Source organism: Triplophysa rosa, linkage group LG1 (assembly GCF_024868665.1).
Source record: "Triplophysa rosa linkage group LG1, Trosa_1v2, whole genome shotgun sequence".
NCBI classification, from domain to species: Eukaryota; Metazoa; Chordata; class Actinopteri; order Cypriniformes; family Nemacheilidae; genus Triplophysa; species Triplophysa rosa.
In genome coordinates, this window is record NC_079890.1 from 22,437,110 (window position 1) to 22,452,392 (window position 15,283).

The window sequence follows — 15,283 nt, forward strand, 5'->3', positions numbered from 1 at the left end:
CACCCCACCTCCTCTAATGCCCCGCCCTCAATCCAGAACCTCAGAGATGGTATTTTTGTAGGCTAATCCAGAAGTAAACGCCGCGCTGGTTCCCTCGATAGAAAGCCAATGCATTTTTCCCATGGATTTTTGGAAGATTGCAAAAAAAAGCTCAGTGATTAACAAAGGTTTATGATGTTTACACATTTTGTCTATCAAGATAATCTTTACTAATTAACACAACATTTGTTACTTTAGAAGCCTGAAATACAATCGGCAGAAGTAAAAAGCTAACATGATGCTATAAACAGATTACAGTTAAGGTCGCTCGATATCAACGTCACCACCACCAAGCCAACTGTTTCCAACTTTATTAAAAATGTGTTCCCTTGCAAGTAATTACTCCGTGAATGAATCCACATCTACGTTTTAAGAGATTTGTGGCCATGTTGCATTATTTGTGAGCAAAGGAAGTAGTCGCTTTTAGCAACTTGTTAGCAACCGCCGTTCTTAAGACACAATAAGGCTTAAAAAAAAAAAATCACAAGCGGTTATAATTGTTGAGTTTTTTGTCATAGAAAAAAACTAGGGCTGGGAAAGTTAACACGTTATGGCATTAATTAATTACCAACCATTATTTTATTGTACATTAATGCTAGGGGTGTGACGAGATCTCGTGGCACGACATCTCGCGAGATCCGATGCGTCACAATATTCTCACGCAATTGACATGACGGGGTGTTGGGCTCGAAATTGCGAGCATTTTAATCGCATATGCTCCCGAAATTGAACCCGTGTGACCTCAAAATATATTTGGGAGCATTTGTGAGTGCACATTTTGTTGTGATATGACCCGTTTTCGGGGGTTTGCATTCAAAATTACGTCATCTCTGCAGCTCCCTATTTAATGGAGTACTATTTAATATTTAATATGATAACAGACATATACTTGTGCTAGAACTGTTTGTCCTGTGCTACAAAACTTTAAACCCATATGAACAGTGTTTCATCTTGAAAACCAAGCCTTGAAGACGGACTGAAACTCGGACTGTTTTACACAATGTAATGCAAATGGAGAATATAACCATGTACTGCCCTTCTAGACACATCAAGATATTATATAACACCATTACAAACCTTTTTCCCCCAGTTCTCACAATATTATATGCACAGCTTGTTACTTGTGGTTGGTTACTACTAGGGCTGTGTATTGGCAAGTGCCTCCCGATACGATACATATCACGATAGATGGGTCACGATACAATATTGCTATGCATTTCGATACGATAAACATTTGCGATATATTGCAATACTTTAAATACAAAATGTAAAAAGTAGAGCTAGAACTACAACATGCTGTGCACCACCTGGGGCTTTCTGTAAGTATACGTGTAAAAACATTAGGGCTGGGTAAAAAATATTGATTCTTCGATTTTAATCGATCTTCAATTTAATGAAACGATATCGATTTGGGAAATCTTAATGCGTGTGCTTTAGTTCAAGGATATCTGTATTTCACCTATCTTCCTGAAGATGTCGCAATCACTCGTGCTGATACATTTAAAGCGGCAACGAGTAACTTTTTGACCTTAAAATAATGTCTCTAAAATTAGTAGTAGGACAACTTTTAACTGGACGAATTTTACTGCCGTTACTACCCAAGCAGCCTCTTATCGGCTGAAATTGCACTTGTAACTTTGGTGTTCGGGCCGGTACAAGCCCCGCCTATTCCCTGCTTTATGGCATACGTCACGTTTCACGTTAACACAGCGCCGGCTAAATTAAAGTCTGATGTGTGGAAGCACTTTATGTTTAAAGGCAATGACGGCAAAAGTGAGGTCGACAAAACAACTGTCGTTTGAAAGTTGTGCCAGCAAGAGCAACAACTTACAACAAACCTACGAAACCAACTGTCGAGATGTCACCCTGACGCGATATCTGGTTTATGCGATTCTGGACAGCAACGGCTAAACGTTGCTTTTGCCTGCAAATTACAGTCAGATTCACCTCACGCTAAGAAAATAACTGACGCTATAGTAATGCTGATTTGCAAGGATTTACACCCATACACGATAGTTGATAACGAGGGCTTTCACAATCTTATCAATGTTTTGAAGCCAAGATACGCAATGGTGACACGCAAGGAGAGTTTCAGTTACCAGCATATATACTTAAATGTGGATTCCATGCCTGCAAAACTAGCATTTTAATCTAAGTACTGATAACTAATCGATATTGAATCGAAACCATAAAAATAAGAATCGAATCGCCAATTTGGTCACAAAACCCAGCCCTAAAAAACATCCCTTACCTCTGCAGAGTGGCCATGATGTGCGATGCATGGACCTTTAGATCAGAGGTTTGGGTGCTCAAACTGTGGATTGCGCCCCTCAAGTGGGTAGCACAGGGGAATAAGGTGGGTCACACAAGTCACTTGGCTGTTGTGGTGCATTACAGTTAAAACAATGAACATGGGCAGTTTAAACCCCTGGTTCATCCATGCTGTAAATGCACTGGTGTCACATCCGTGAAAGCACAATAAATGTCATTCTTACTTTTCTTAATAAACTTTTTGTCTAATGCACTGCAGTAGCCAAGTGACTTGTGGCATGACTTACGAAGCCTACAAACAGCATTATTTTATATAACTCATTACTCCATTAATTATTTTGAAAAACAAAGCACACCCACACATCAGCTCTGAGAGCTCCAAGCGTTCTTATATTTTTCGCCATGCTCGCTTCCACTTACTTTTGGCCATATGTATATGACATGATTTAAAAAAATTATCGATAGTAGAGGTATCACTATCGATACACTATTGAAAAAAGAAAATATTGCGATAGTTACATGTATCGATATTTTTGCACAGCCCTACTGGTTACCTTTATGGAATAGAGGATTCAATGCACTGTATATTTTTTTCAGAATATTACATATACAATCACATCGATCACAGAATTAGGTGAATTAGGATATCAACATATAATCTATCATAAAACATGTTAACTCTACATGAAGTTAGCCATGTTTATTACCAAGTTCACTTCAATAAAGGTTATACAACAAACCCACACAAATAAATGTCAAACACCCATCTCACTACAAATAATCACATCTAGCAAGATGCATTTTCAGTTTTATTCAAATGCATATTATCAGCATTTGCCCTGAAAAGATTTTACATATGCCTCTCATCACAGTCACAATCTCTTTTCTATTACAAACTACTTCAAAAGTCTAACGACAAAAGGTTAATTTACCACTATAATCACACAATCCAGACATTGTCTGTTTCTTCTATCATTGATGGATACTCCCATATACAGGCATTAGCCTCTTGGAAAACAAAGTAAAAGTATGAATTGTAAGTATCAACCCAATCATCCATTTTGAGCTACTCAGTGAGTAAGAGGCTCTTATCAAACGAGAGAGACTCACGTGACAGTACTGAAGAGCAGCAGCCTTGTATTTAACAGGCCTATGTGTTCGCTACAGTAAAACGCAGAACTGGAGAGATTTCGTAGAAAACAGCAACTATACGACCAATTTTTAAAAATGAATTCGTCCCAAAGACATTTAATATGACGATCCTTGAGGTAGTTTCATGTGCTGTGTTTCTAATTCGCATTAGGTTTTAAAAACAAGTAAAAATTGAACACGATGGGACATTTCCACTCGCAGAATATACTTGGCAAGTCGCTTCTTGCTACACTAACTTTAGCAGGGAAATCGATACCTCCTTTCAGTCAAAATGCGATTAAGCCACACAGCTGTGTTTGTTACATGCATACGGAGCCTTTAAAGAATGAGACGCTTGTGGCAAATGACAGGGCCGTTTGCTTTAGAAACTTCACACTACTAACGTTACTAACTTGCAGCTGAATTGTATATTTACACATTTGCTGTTCATGTGAAATAAGCATGGGAGTGAACATGCGTTTTACAAGTTGTTGTTTATACACCATTCACGCATGTTAACGACCACACGTGCAACACCGGGCAGCGATCTGTCCAGGTGCTACTCATCACCTGCACATACGTGCTTTGCATCATTTTACTCCCCTCAGCCCCAAAGATGCCAAACTTAACGGAACATCTCGTTAGCACGGCGAAGTTAGACAAGTCAGGATAACTCCTGAAGCCAATGTGCATGCATCACGGATCCGACAGTATATAATCGAAATTATCGTTAAACCAGTACCCTGTATGCGCGCGGTGGTCGATCTGTTCTTACATAATGACGCATGTTAGCGCTTGCTAACAACCGTAAACAACCACCAGTTAGCTCGCGCAGGCATAGCCACGATCGATCAACACTTACCCTCGATGCACCCTTTGTCAAACGGTGGGAATTAAGTAGGTATGGTATGCTGACGAAAGGGAATGGTTTAGTGGGATTTATGAGTTGTTCGTTTTCTCTGATTACGTCTTCCCACGACAACCTACTTTCTGGGTGGAAGAGGGACGGTGCAAAATGGCTGTCTTTCCTGCACGCACCACCTAATTTATTAAAAGGGGAGTGGGGTGGAGCCTCTGGAGAATTTTCTAAGCAAATAGGGAGTTTTTGTGCTAAAGCTTAGAAAAAAATAAAATACAGTATGTATATATGTTCGTCTTTTTTGTTAAAATCTGTATATAAAGACGTATTACAGTATGTGAAAGCCAATTGATAATTAAAAGTTCCCCCTTCTGTAAGAGACCCATAGGCGTTTCCCTCACGTGGTCCCAAGAAGGCCGTGGTATCATGGCAAGTGTGCATAATGTAAAATTGAACCCTTCTGTGTATAGTTTATGATATTAGGCTTCTGTGGTTATATGATTGTTGACAAGAAAACAGTTAAATTGCTCCTTTGTTTATATAATTTACCAGTTCTATTACATTTATTTTTCTTTGATATCCCTGAATATTATTTTAATTTAGATTTCTATTTTATGTGTTAAATATTCTTGTAAACAGAAAAACAAGAACAAAATGATAAGGATGTGTGTCTGACTATAGAATCAAACGTAATAAAATACCAAGCAATAGTGAGCAAAATACAGATTATCACTGTTTATGAGCTTTGTCCAATGTAACGATCCATATTAAGAGTATGTGCAATATAATATGGTTAATGTTATCTTAATTTATCTCGTTCGATAAATAGGCAATATTCATCTTCTGAGTTCACTCCGCATACTATCACTTCCGAAACAGAGGGGGCAATACCGAGCTGTTCGAGAGTGTAAGGCGTAGAAGAAAAGAAAAAAACTTAGCATTTAGTAGTTATGTATGTTGGAGTAGTGAAATTGAAACTCGTATGACGTGATTTACCATAAACGAGAAGAAACTCATATGACAGGTGTAACGTTATATGTGTCGTTTGTTATTTGAGAAAATATGTCGGGTGTTCCAGCACGGATTTTATTTTATCCAACACTCGCTTACAATGTTGTCATGGAAAAGATCAGCTCGAGACAATGGTTTAATCGTGTAGATCAGACTGTCATACTAGGTGCCCTTCCGTTCAAGTCAATGACAGAGGAGGTAACCTGTTACTACATTATATATGTTTTAGTGTATAACTTATATCGGGAACGGCATTTAATTCTCTAAACCATGTGTTTTGTCTGTCTTTGTTTAGTTGGTCCAAAAAGAGAAAGTAAGAGGTGTCATTACCATGAATGAAGAATATGAAACTAAATATTTCTGCAATTCAGCTGAGGTTGGTTATCTCTGCCATAAAATGTACACATTCCCAACAAATATACTCACAATAAGTGTACATCTAATGTTTTCTTTATGTTATGTAATAGGAGTGGCAGACTGTAGGAGTGGAGCAAATCAGACTCAGTACAGTGGACCTGGTAGGTGTTCCCAGTCTAGAGTACATCCACAGGGGTGTGGAATTCGCCTTAAAACACAGAGAGGAAGGTACCAGTGTCTATATTCACTGCAAGGCCGGCCGCTCACGCAGTGCAACTATTGCAGCTGCATACCTCATCAGGGTGGGTATGACTTGCCAAACATCTCAAACAATAACACAACCAACATATACAGTTGTTTGCTGTATGTCACAGGTCGCCATCACAGTACATTGTGTTTCTTTATGTAGTTGCCTTCTTGAAAAATATCCAGCACATCTCTGTGACACTTTTTTAATGGACAGATATTATTTTGTGTATTGATGGTGGAAAATGTTGGAGTGGAAGATTGAACAAGGAAGCTTCATTTAAGTGATGCTGAACATGACACCCACATCTACAGGATACAAAGGCATTTTTACACCCAAGCATCACTTCTCCTTTTTGAGAGTAAACCAAATATAATTCCCACGTGATTATATTTTTATGAGATTTGGGTGTTTACAGAACTTGTATCAACTATTTAATATATATGCAAAATATTTTTTCCAAGCAACAACAAAATACAGTCTCACCACCAGTAGTCTTTAATCTCTTATTCTTTTATAAACATATTTATGTTTTTATTTTTAATCTTTAGCATTTATTGTGATTTTTTTGCTCACTACCTTAGTTGATCTATGAATTTGACTATATCTGCAAGTTTTATTTCTATAAAAATGTCTAAGTATCTTTGTGTATGAAAAGTGCTATATAAATAATATAAATGCCTTTTGTCGTTGTCATGTCACTATTAGCCATCTAAACATGTTAGGAAACTCTTCAAAAATGTGGCCAATGTTTTAGACAGTCTTTGGGATTTTTTCTTTTATAGCTACACGGCTGCACACCAGAGGAGGCATATAAGATGTTGGCCTCAATCCGGCCTCATGTGCTGATCCACTCAGGACAGATGGAGATGCTACAGAAGTACCATAAGGAAGTGTTTTGCTCCGAGGCCAGATAGAAGACACATAAATGCTGGAATATATGCTCAAGGCATAGTGATCTGTGTGAAACATTGTAATTTTTCTAAAACTTGTCTCCTGTAGATCTTTAATAGGATGTTTTTTTTTCATGTTGGATTGTTTTCTCGATATAGACTTAACTATAGTGAAATTTGTGTGCTGTACATAAATGCAGGCACATTGTATTTTAAGTAAACATTTGGCATCATGTTTACTTTAAACTGTGATTATGTCTATCGATCAACAGCCGTGTTGTGAATAAAACAAGATTGTTCTATCCTCTTTATATTTTGGCTTTTTAGGCATTACATTCATATTATTTTTTACTGATTTTAATATGACCACATCTGTTTTATATGGAGTGTATTAGTATTAGCGTCTGTGTACAACAATCTTTATCTTTTTATATATTTTTTTATTTAAGCAATACACAGGTTGGAAGGAGGGGTTTATTTTAATGCCAGATCTACAACAATCAGTGATCTGGAGCTGTGTCTCAATTCGGGGACTACAACCTTCTTAGGTCGCGGACTTAAAAACGAGGACTTGTTTTTCAAAGCATGCAGTCTTAAAAGTCCAAGAACCGAACTGAAATGAGAAGCTCTAGCGTCGCAGAGGATTTCCTAATTGCGCCACCTGCTGCTCATGTTGCGTGGCGACAGCCGCAGGACACAGCAGAGACGTTTCTGACCTTTTTATACAAATACGGAGCCAGAAAAATGATATTTTGAGGGATATGACACGTTTATGTAGATCAAAACAGCCCAACAGTATATTCAATTTAAAAATCTTACAAATTTAAAACACAATAATGCACCAATAATGTTAATGAACAACATCATATTAAATATTAAAACACTGAAATGGACCGTTTTTGTGAATTACATACTTTATTTAACTAAAGTTTTGAATGATTATTTAAAAAATCCAAGCCGTTACAGGCGCGCAATGAATCTCGGGATAGCCGAGGCTGTGAAGTATACATTCGTTCTATCCTTAAAAACCCACGGAAATAAGGTCGCATGTTGGGGCTGCATTTGAAGCAACTTTTGAATCGGGACAGCCTTACCAGCCTTCAGTCGCGCTGCTGTGACGCAATCGGTCTTAAAATGCAGCCTTCAAAGAACGCAGCCCCCGAATTGGGACACAGCCTGGGTCTTTGTTTGGTAGAATGACCTCTGTATATTGTACCACTTTAGGTAATCGTTTTGCACTTTATTAAAACTGAGACACATCTCTTGACGTACTGACTTATTAAACTGTTTAAATAAACATGAAAACCAACGACACGCGGTGGTCCAATTTGTCAGACACGATAAACAGGGCTGGATGAGTTCCGGCAGAAGATGGCAGGAGTGTACTGTACAATACAGTTGGTGTTCGTAGTCTCGCGAGGAAGGAGTGAGGGAGTAAAGATGGCGGCCTCCTTGGTTAGATTTGTCCGCAGCGGTTTGGCCAGAAGTCTAAACGGTAAGAAATGTACAAGTGCAGTATTGACTTGCTCGAGATGGATGGTTTACTCTATGAGTCACTTTTTATAATATGCTGGGACCGTAAAGCGAATCTGTCTATAGTCTTTTGCTGGTTGACGTTGACCTTTCCTCAAGTTCGCTAACGTTAGATGAGAAGAGACCACAGATACACGTAGTAGGCTACAGTGTTTAGCTTATACCAACATAAACTGATGTAGCCTAAACTTCATTAGGCTTACTGGTGGTATAGATTTTAAGTATTTGTGAAATTAAAACAATTTTATTTGTTTCAATTACGAATTCTTTTACGGTTTTTCAGAAATGGAATTATCTAAATTGAATATAGTCAGCCAAATAGAAATTGTTACAGACGCTGTGGTGGATTTAATGATTCTCTACTATATTTAATGGGTCTCTACTGGTAATTTGGTGGGGTGTTGTCTGGCAGATGGGAAATAATAGTCAGCTCTACTGGAAAATGCCTATAACACACTATTTAAAGGAAATTTGTGGTGGTTTTAATGGTAAACAGCTGACAGTTCACACAGTGGCATTTGTGATAGAAACCATTAGAATTAGTTTTATTTTCAGCAGGGAAGCTACTGAACTGACAGTTTTTGGTTTCTGTATATCTCTTTCACAGTTGCTAGACAGAGTGCGGCTCTTGGCCAGACAAGAACCACAACAACTGAGACTAGACGTGAGTTGACTTGGGGAATTTTGTTATTCTGGTAGTGGGATGTGTTTCGTATGATTGTATATTTAAAAAAAAATTATTGTGCATCAGCTACTGTAAGGCCCAAGGATCTGGTCACCCACACTCAGCTTTCACAGTTTGGGGAATATATTGCAGAGATACTTCCCAAATACGTCCAGCAAGTCCAGGTACAGTCACAGTCCTGTTTTGCTTTTTAGAACCATATGGTTTAATGTAGATATCGTTGTGTTGTATATGGCATACCACAGTAAAATTTTCATCACTAATTAAAGAAATCTTTAACTCTTCAAAAGACAAAAATGGTTTTCTCAGTTAAAGTTGCGTTTAATTTTAATAGGTGACCTTTTATAATGAGCTGGAGATAATGATCCACCCAGAAGGAGTTATCCCTGTTCTTACTTTCATGAGGGATCATACAAATGCTCAGTTCCGTAACATGATTGATCTTACAGCTGTGGATGTGCCTACAAGACAGTGCCGCTTCGAGGTGAGCATTCTCAGTATTAACCAGAAAAAGTCCAAGAACATTTTTATCGGCCCTTGGTAATAGTATAAATATATGAAAATAAATGTCAGTATTTCTCTGTTACGATTGAAGCTTTTAGGATTTTTTATAATGAAGTGCCAATGTTGATTATAAACCTAGATGTTTTTTAACTTTTCAGATCGTGTATAATCTGCTTTCTCTGCGCTATAACTCTCGTATCCGTGTGAAGACCTACACTGATGAACTGACCCCTGTAGATTCATCTGTCCCTGTGCACCAGGCAGCTAACTGGTATGAGAGGGAGGTACGTGAAATTAAGTGTTGATTATAGTTAAAAAAACATTTGTTTGCTTGTGCTCAGGTGTTTGTTGGAGCATAGCATCTTTACAGACTGAAGGAGTGATGAGGTGGTGAGATGTAGTTAAAACAGCTGTAAGATATTAAATAAAGCAGTCATTCTGAAATGTTTTAATACAGGTTTGGGACATGTTTGGAGTCTTCTTCTCAAACCATCCAGACTTGAGACGCATTTTAACGGATTATGGATTTGAGGGTCATCCATTCAGAAAAGACTTTCCATTGTCTGGATACGTGGAGGTAAATATGACAAATATTTATGGGTCGGTTTATTTTGTTGTCATTTGCTCATGTGGTTCCATTTATTCATACAATACAAGAAATTGAGGACTGAGGCTGTCAGTCTTCATCATTTTGCCTAACCTCTTTTTTTTGGTTACACAAAATAAGGAAAGTGATACAAGGTTGAAATTAAATTAAGGATTGTAAATCTGTCAGTTGTTTTTCAGTGTTTTGGGTAATGTTTAATTTTCCTCTCAGGTTAATTCTAGTGATTGACATCTCTTCCCCTTGAGAATCTCAGACTTTGTACAGAGTGGTTATTAAGAAAAGGCTAATTTAATATAAACAATCCTGTGATGTGCACGTAAAAGCAAGTGATGTGGAGTTAATGTTTTGTCACAGGTACGTTATGATGATGAAGTGAAGCGTGTTGTGGCTGAACCTGTTGAGCTTGCACAAGAGTTCCGTAAGTTTGACTTGAACAGTCCATGGGAAGCGTTCCCTGCATACCGGGAGCCCAAAGAATCACCCAAGCTGGAGTCTGGAGACGAACCAGCCAAGTAACCTCACATCAACATTGTGAGCTGGTAAAGCTCTAATCACACCCTCAGATGAATCCACCTAACATATTTATGTAAATAAAAAGAACATGTACTAGATCCAAATAAAAAATATAAAAAAACTCCTGCCTTCATCTTATTTATTTAAATTGTTTTTCATTTATACAGAATTATTATTATTCTGTATCATTATTATGCGAACATGATGGTCAAACATTTTGCTTGTTCTGTAATAGAAAAAACAAAACAATTTTGGCATTCTGTGAAGCTTTAAACAATAAAATGTGCTACTGCTAAGTTAAACTTGGATTTATTTCTGTTGTGGTTCTGCAAAGGACATTGTTGTTATACAGTTACTTGATAATAATCCATTCTTGCAATATGCTTTAAGGATGGTTTACTACAGTGGTTTGTGCCGTAGGAAGGTCGAAACGATGAAATAAATTAATATATGGTAAATAAATGCACTGTATTGCTGTCGTTAATTTTTAAGTACATTCAAATTGACTGCTTGTCAGTTAAACTTACTGTTTTAAACTTCTAAATGTTTTATATCACTTAAACTCATCAAAATAAGTTGACAACCATTTGACAAATTTTTAAATAAGTTGAAATGACTTGTAAAGTAAATTTGATTGTACCACTGTGCCGCACAATATGTTTTATATAGTGTAGTATAGTAATATTGTAAAATTAACTATCACTGGGCCTAATTTCTAAAATGCTGCATAGATACTGACCTAAATTTGATTTTACGATAATTTCTCGAAGCACGTAAAAATCTCAGCTGAACAGTTTCCTTGTAAACGATGTCCAATGTCAGTGACAAAAAATCAAATCCTTTACAAGCGGCAGGGGTGGCTTATATTTCCTAAAACATACAGCACTCGGACAATTAAAAGTATAGTCTGACATGGCACTGAGCACTTTTCCACGTCAAAGACTGTTTTTTGTAAATAAGAACATCGCCATGGATTTTTGTGAAAGCACACTCTAAGATCGAATCTGTGCTGACCCACGTTTCCTAAATGAATCTGTGTGTATGCAGATTGTTACCTGAATATAGAGAAAACATCATTTATTTATGATGAATACACCTGTATTCAAATTACAGTCATTATTTTTCTAAATTAAAGGACCCATTGGAAGTCATCTAGCAATCCAGAAAACGTGAAAAACAAGATCCCAGTAACTTTGTTTTGGTAAGCCTTTCTCTGCAAGCATGTGAGAAATCGAGCTGTTCAGTTTTCGCTCCTGATGTGACGTAGACGCAGGATCTTATTATAATATTACCGCCCCTTAATCTACACAGTTCCACCCATGGCGCTGCCGCCATTGTTGTTTTCACAAGCGACAGCGGTATACGTGACGCCATGGCTCCAAGTATACGTGACGCCAAGTTCGTGGACAACATGCAATGTAGTCGCTGCACAGAGTCCTAACCTCGGAAGAGAGTAGACAGGAGTGGATTTATTTTATTTTTAGTGGAAATCCCTCAGAAACCATAAGTAAAAACCTGCTTGTTTGCGCGAATCACTTCAAGCCGGAGTGCTTTATCAACCTGGGACAGTACAAGCAGGATTAGCTTCAAAGTTGTTCCTCAAGAGGGATCGAGACCAACTGAACGAGACAAAACTGCCGATGTAAGTAATGTTTATCAACAGTCTGAATTGACGTACATGTACCGTATATCGGAGGATAACGTTAGCATATGATAGCGAAGGGAGCTAAGTCAGTCACGGCACAAATAGAACATTCAAAGCCAGTGTTAAACTTACTCTATATATGTTATTTGGCAAATGGAGTTTAAATGTATGTATGTTAATACATTGTGCGTTAATATGTTCAGCTGCGGCAAGCTGTTTGTTTTGCTAATGAACAGGGGCGAACAATGCGGTTAATTTCGTTTTAAACGTCTCAAATCATTCGTCTTTAGGCTGAAAAATCTGTCACAGCATACTAGTTATGCTCTCATTTTATGCTTTTGTCTGTAACGTTATAACTTGTCAACGACAAGCGCTAAAATCCACGTAATTCCGCTGAGATTGTTGTGGCGAATCAGCCTTCCATCGCAGAAAGAAATCTCAGAGACAAGGGTTCCAGATGCCAAGAGTTTAAACTATTTGCTCGAGCAAACAAAGTGAGACATACAGAGTTCATCTGAAGATGTCTAATGAATACACATCTGACTCCATCTTTTATACAGTAACTTCAGGTTGTTTTTCACAGTGTTAACCAATCATGCTTCGCCTGGCATACCTTCTACCAATCAGGTTTCACATGATATCACTGTAGCGAGGAAGGCGGGACGAGAGCCGTGGGGCAGGAAGGCGGGGCCGGTGGCATGAGTGATAATGAGTATCAGCTGTACGCGCACCGGTCCCGCATGCCTCACGGGGAGCTAGGGAGCATAAGAGGACGAGCGACGGGACTGCCGAGGAGAGAGGACCGGGCCCGGAAATGTGAAGTTTTATTTATGTTTGTGTGGCCGGCAGTCGACCGTGAGGTGGCTGCCGGCCTTTTACTTCCGTGTTATTGTTTGTTTATTTTTGATTAAAGTTTATTGTTTAAATGTTCGCCGGTTCCCGCCTCCTTCCTTCCCTACATTGAACTTTGTTACAATCACATTTTTTACTACCTTATCCCCCTTATGAGTTGCTGCCCTTATATCTTACTCAGGTCGTGACCTGCTACAGTTACATGTCAGGTTTACCGGTTTACTTATGCTAAGATTTAACCGTGGCATGACCTTTTAGGAAGTTCTTAAAAGAAAAATATACTAGCAGACAAGAAATTCTTAAAAGAAAATTATAATAGCAGACAAACGTATATCATTATTGTCATTTTCTAAACCCTTCCATGCAGGAAGTTCTTAAAAGAAAAATATACTATGTGACCCAAAAGGTGACTGCATTGTGACTTTGTGCAAAAGAAAATATAGTAGGCTAATGCACAGACTACTGTCTACTTTTGTGTCGTAAAGCATTTACTTGAACTATGCTTGAAGAAAAATATCTGCAAAGTGTTTTTGCTGTATGTCTCTTCAAGGTGTCTGTGTGTTTGTAATGTTAAACAGATGTCTAATGGTGCCACTTGGTGCTCATCCTGGGTTTATAACATTTGACCCATGAGGCCCGTCTTTGCTGTATCAGGGATGTGTGTGAAATTTATAACTAACATAAATGTATTATTTCATATAAGAAACTCAATACTATGATAGAAAAACCACCTTAAGATCTGCAGGTGCGAATTCCGTGGATTTTAGCCACTAAAAGTACAAACACTAAAACAATACAATACATAAAACTCTCTAATCCGCTGTACTGTCTTCAGTATCAACTTCCTTGTCAGGGAGCTATCGATCAAAAACTCACTAGCCAATCAGCGTAAAGCGGCCATAAATCCCGCCTACACGTGAGATTTGTGCCAGAAAGGCGAACGAAAAATTGAGAAGCGTAAACGAAAACTCGGAAAGCGCAAATGAAAAATCTAGCAGCGACTTCAAAACTATTATTTGCAAAAACGAAACTTAGAAAATTGTTAAGAAAAATAGCAGTTTATTTGAAAATCATGTCACATTCTTGCAATTGAGTTTATTGTTTTCATTATCAAACTGTTTTTTTTTAAAGTTTGCGTTCATTTTTATTGACACAAGAGTAATCCCATAGGGGCGGAGCTACGGGTTTGACAGATTGAGAGGTGGCCCACCCAGTCAGAGCCAAGAAAATTATTTTTAATATTATTTTTTAATCTTAATTCAAAATTTGAATTGTATAAATTAAATGAAAACATTTGAATTGTTTGTTTATTAATAATAATATCCAAATATTATTATGAATGTGCTCACGTGATGTCGTCAGTTACGTTACGGCGCGCCAATATCGCTGCCTGTAGATTCTCTTTCAATGATCATGTAAACATGGCTAAACAAACAACTATCCATGTGGCAATTAAAAAAAAAACACGTCTAGATAAAGAAACTGAAGAAACACACGCTTGAGGCACCTGGAAATGAAGGTGAAATACACACAGCTAGGGATGGGGAGTCGACTCCAAAAGAGTCGATTCCTCGACTCTTAATGTCCCTAAAGTCGGAATCGACTCCAAGACAGGAATCGACTCTCGTCGACTCCGTAATTTTTAATGTTGTCATTGACTCAAATCGGTTAAATTGTCTTTGTGATTGGCGTAAAGCAACGAATAACATTTAAAAACCAATCAGGTAAAAGTCATACCTCCACTCTCTCTGATTGTACACGTTTACATCCGATCCAAAACACTGCGTTAATCAGAGCATGAGCGACACCTACTGGTTCTCTCACAAAAGGGCACGCAATATTTCCCGTTCATTCTTCACCTTCAATCCGATCACATTAAATTTTCAAATTCTTATTAAAAACTCTCCTATAATTTGTCTGTCCCTCTTCAAGCTTTTATTTCTCTAAACGACTGTTAAGACTTGCTTTAAATGAAAGCGTCGTGCTATGCTTAAATGTGAGTCTGTGCGCATAACTGGACACAAATCAAAATCAAGTTTGTGGAAACAAATTATAAAGCGTTTCATCAAGCTTTATAACGTGAAAAATCAGCAACAGTCAAAAGTCACAAATCATATTGTAGCAAGCTCTTACTCC

The 15,283-nt window shown here is 37.8% G+C and overlaps 3 protein-coding genes across 12 annotated transcripts in view; 2 read left to right on the forward strand and 1 right to left on the reverse strand.

Annotated features, from left to right (window-relative positions):
* Positions 1 to 4,471, reverse strand: part of celf1 (cugbp, Elav-like family member 1) — a 54,734-nt gene extending 50,263 nt beyond the window's left edge. For all 10 annotated transcript variants that reach the window (XM_057344574.1, XM_057344558.1, XM_057344567.1 and 7 more), the window contains exon 1: positions 4,304 to 4,471. The gene's annotated coding sequence lies outside the window, so the exon portion shown is untranslated. The remainder of the gene's footprint in view (positions 1 to 4,303) is intronic.
* Positions 4,472 to 5,419: 948 nt separating this feature from the next.
* Positions 5,420 to 6,832, forward strand: ptpmt1 (protein tyrosine phosphatase mitochondrial 1). The gene is made up of 4 exons (XM_057325569.1): positions 5,420 to 5,509; positions 5,607 to 5,687; positions 5,779 to 5,970; positions 6,701 to 6,832. The coding sequence occupies exons 1-4, from the start codon at positions 5,420 to 5,422 to the stop codon at positions 6,830 to 6,832; spliced, it is 495 nt and encodes a 164-aa protein (XP_057181552.1).
* Positions 6,833 to 8,173: 1,341 nt separating this feature from the next.
* Positions 8,174 to 11,094, forward strand: ndufs3 (NADH:ubiquinone oxidoreductase core subunit S3). Its single transcript, XM_057334657.1, has 7 exons — positions 8,174 to 8,303; positions 8,949 to 9,005; positions 9,093 to 9,190; positions 9,361 to 9,510; positions 9,689 to 9,814; positions 9,988 to 10,107; positions 10,492 to 11,094. Exons 1-7 carry the CDS (start codon positions 8,180 to 8,182, stop codon positions 10,651 to 10,653), a joined length of 837 nt encoding a protein of 278 aa, XP_057190640.1. The 5' UTR covers positions 8,174 to 8,179; the 3' UTR covers positions 10,654 to 11,094.
* The last annotated feature ends 4,189 nt before the right edge of the window (positions 11,095 to 15,283 follow it).

Bases quoted from the DNA above. Each gene is read 5' to 3' on its own strand.
- ndufs3 (XM_057334657.1), top strand. From the start codon at position 8,180: ATGGCAGGAGTGTACTGTACAATACAGTTGGTGTTCGTAGTCTCGCGA. The intron at 9,511-9,688 runs GTGAGCATTCTC...TTAACTTTTCAG, and splicing joins CAAGACAGTGCCGCTTCGAG to ATCGTGTATAATCTGCTTTC. The intron at 9,815-9,987 runs GTACGTGAAATT...GTTTTAATACAG, and splicing joins CTAACTGGTATGAGAGGGAG to GTTTGGGACATGTTTGGAGT.
- ptpmt1 (XM_057325569.1), top strand. From the start codon at position 5,420: ATGGAAAAGATCAGCTCGAGACAATGGTTTAATCGTGTAGATCAGACT. The intron at 5,688-5,778 runs GTTGGTTATCTC...GTTATGTAATAG, and splicing joins ATTTCTGCAATTCAGCTGAG to GAGTGGCAGACTGTAGGAGT. The intron at 5,971-6,700 runs GTGGGTATGACT...TTTCTTTTATAG, and splicing joins CAGCTGCATACCTCATCAGG to CTACACGGCTGCACACCAGA.